General features: G+C 53.2%; 1 protein-coding gene across 1 annotated transcript in view; it reads left to right on the top strand.

Annotated features, from left to right (window-relative positions):
* LOC104531557 (granzyme E) overlaps positions 1-1,721 on the top strand; it is a 3,220-nt gene that overhangs the window by 912 nt on the left and 587 nt on the right. The window contains exons 3-4 of the mRNA XM_029087103.1: positions 988-1,129; positions 1,277-1,510. Of these exons, the coding sequence (XP_028942936.1) occupies positions 988-1,129; positions 1,277-1,510 (376 nt within the window). The remainder of the gene's footprint in view (positions 1-987; positions 1,130-1,276; positions 1,511-1,721) is intronic.

Genomic DNA, 1,721 nt, shown 5'->3' with positions numbered 1-1,721 from the left:
GGAAGGAGTGCAGGCTGCAGTGCTGGGACAGGGCAAGGCAGTGGGGGCTGGCACCAAAGCAGCAAGGGTGTGTCTGCAGCTCTCCTTCGAGCCATCTTCCCCCATGTCCCTCCCCAGCCTACCTTCAGATACTTACCTTTATTTTTTATTCCCCCTGCATGACTCATTCTTCCTGGACATCAACAATGAGAATTCAGACTGGCTTCTTCCCCCGCTGTCACTGACCTGCTAGCATGGCAGGGATTGCTTGTGTCAGGCTTTGCCCTTTCTACCACCAAAGACCTCCAAGACTGTTATCAGAATTATTTCTTATGAGCAGCTGCTTGCCCAGCTCTCTTCCATCCCTCCAGCTGGAGAAACTGGGGCATGGACAGGCAAAGAGGCCTTTTCTGGATGCGCACGGCTCCGGGTGTAGCTACCACACTCCTCAGGGCTGATAGCTCTGCCCTCGTGCCAGTAACCCAGGCTCAGGGCCAGTCCCCCCATCTGAGCAGCAGCAAAGAGGATCAGCAGAACCTGGCAGCCTGGATGCCCAAGTCCCACCTGCTAGATTGAGGGGACTCCTACCTGCACCCGGGATCCCTCCTGATTTTCCTAATGCATCCCCTTCTGCAGATGTAGAGGCCAGTAAAGGTACATTGGCCCAAAGCAGGGTCCTCATTTAGAAATCCCTCCTTGGTGTCATGGACTTCCATGGGCCTACGAAGCCTGGACCAACAGTCCACATATCTTAGTAGACAGCAGTAGCACTGGATCAAATCCACTCAGCTCCAGAGGTGAAGTAGCCCTTGCAGAGCTCCAGCCTGTCAGATGGGAACTTGCTCTGCCTCTTGGCTGGGTTGATTCACTGACAGAGCTTCTTGCTCCCACCATCCTTCCTTAAAGCCCAGCCAGTCTCTCCTGGCCATGCCCCTGGGAGATGTGCCTCAGTGTTATCAAGGAAGACAGGAGAAAGCTAATTACATACACTGTGCTTGATTTGACCAGACACAAACCTCTGACTGTCATCCTTGGAGCCCGCACAATCCAGAGGAGAGAGGAAAGCTGGCAAACATTTGAAGTCCAAGAGTATCACTGCCACCCAGACTTCATGACTCCTAAGAAGGGAAATGACATCCTCTTGCTGAAGGTAACTGCCTGCCTGGGACACCTGCATGGTCCTGTCTGCCCAGTGTGCAGGGCTGAGCTGTCACCCTGGAGCGGGAGGGGACAACTTTCGTCACAGAGCATTTACAGACCAAGCACTCATTTCTGTATTTTCTGTCCCCTCGCCCAGCTGAAAGGCAATGCCACCAGCAACAGCTACGTTAGAACCATTTCCTTTGAGAAATCCAAAGTCCTTGGTGGGACTGCATGCAGCATAGCCGGCTGGGGCTACAAAACATCTGTTGCCACGTTACGTGAAGCTACCATCACCATCATCAAACAAAGGGACTGCCTCAGCCACTACCCTGGACTTGCTGACAACCTGATTTGTGGCCGCAGTGAATCTGCTGGGGTACCTGAAAAGGTCAGTCTCTAACTTAAGGAGTAGAAGGCTGCAGGGGAGGTTTCAGCCAGGTGCTGGGCACAAACCTGATCTGGGCTAAAAAACTTCACTGAAAAGGTACTAAAATTGCTTCTTGTCCCCTCACTCTCCTCCCTAACCCCCTGCCAGTCCACACTTCCTCACCAGCGTACCTCTCTCTTGCTGTCCAGGCACAAGAAGTGCCCTGGGTCTT

Source organism: Antrostomus carolinensis, unplaced genomic scaffold (genome assembly GCF_000700745.2).
Source record: "Antrostomus carolinensis isolate BGI_N321 unplaced genomic scaffold, ASM70074v2 scaffold38660, whole genome shotgun sequence".
Taxonomy (NCBI): domain Eukaryota; kingdom Metazoa; phylum Chordata; class Aves; order Caprimulgiformes; family Caprimulgidae; genus Antrostomus; species Antrostomus carolinensis.
Note: the sequence above shows the minus strand (reverse complement) of the source record. Positions and strands in the feature narration are given on the sequence as shown.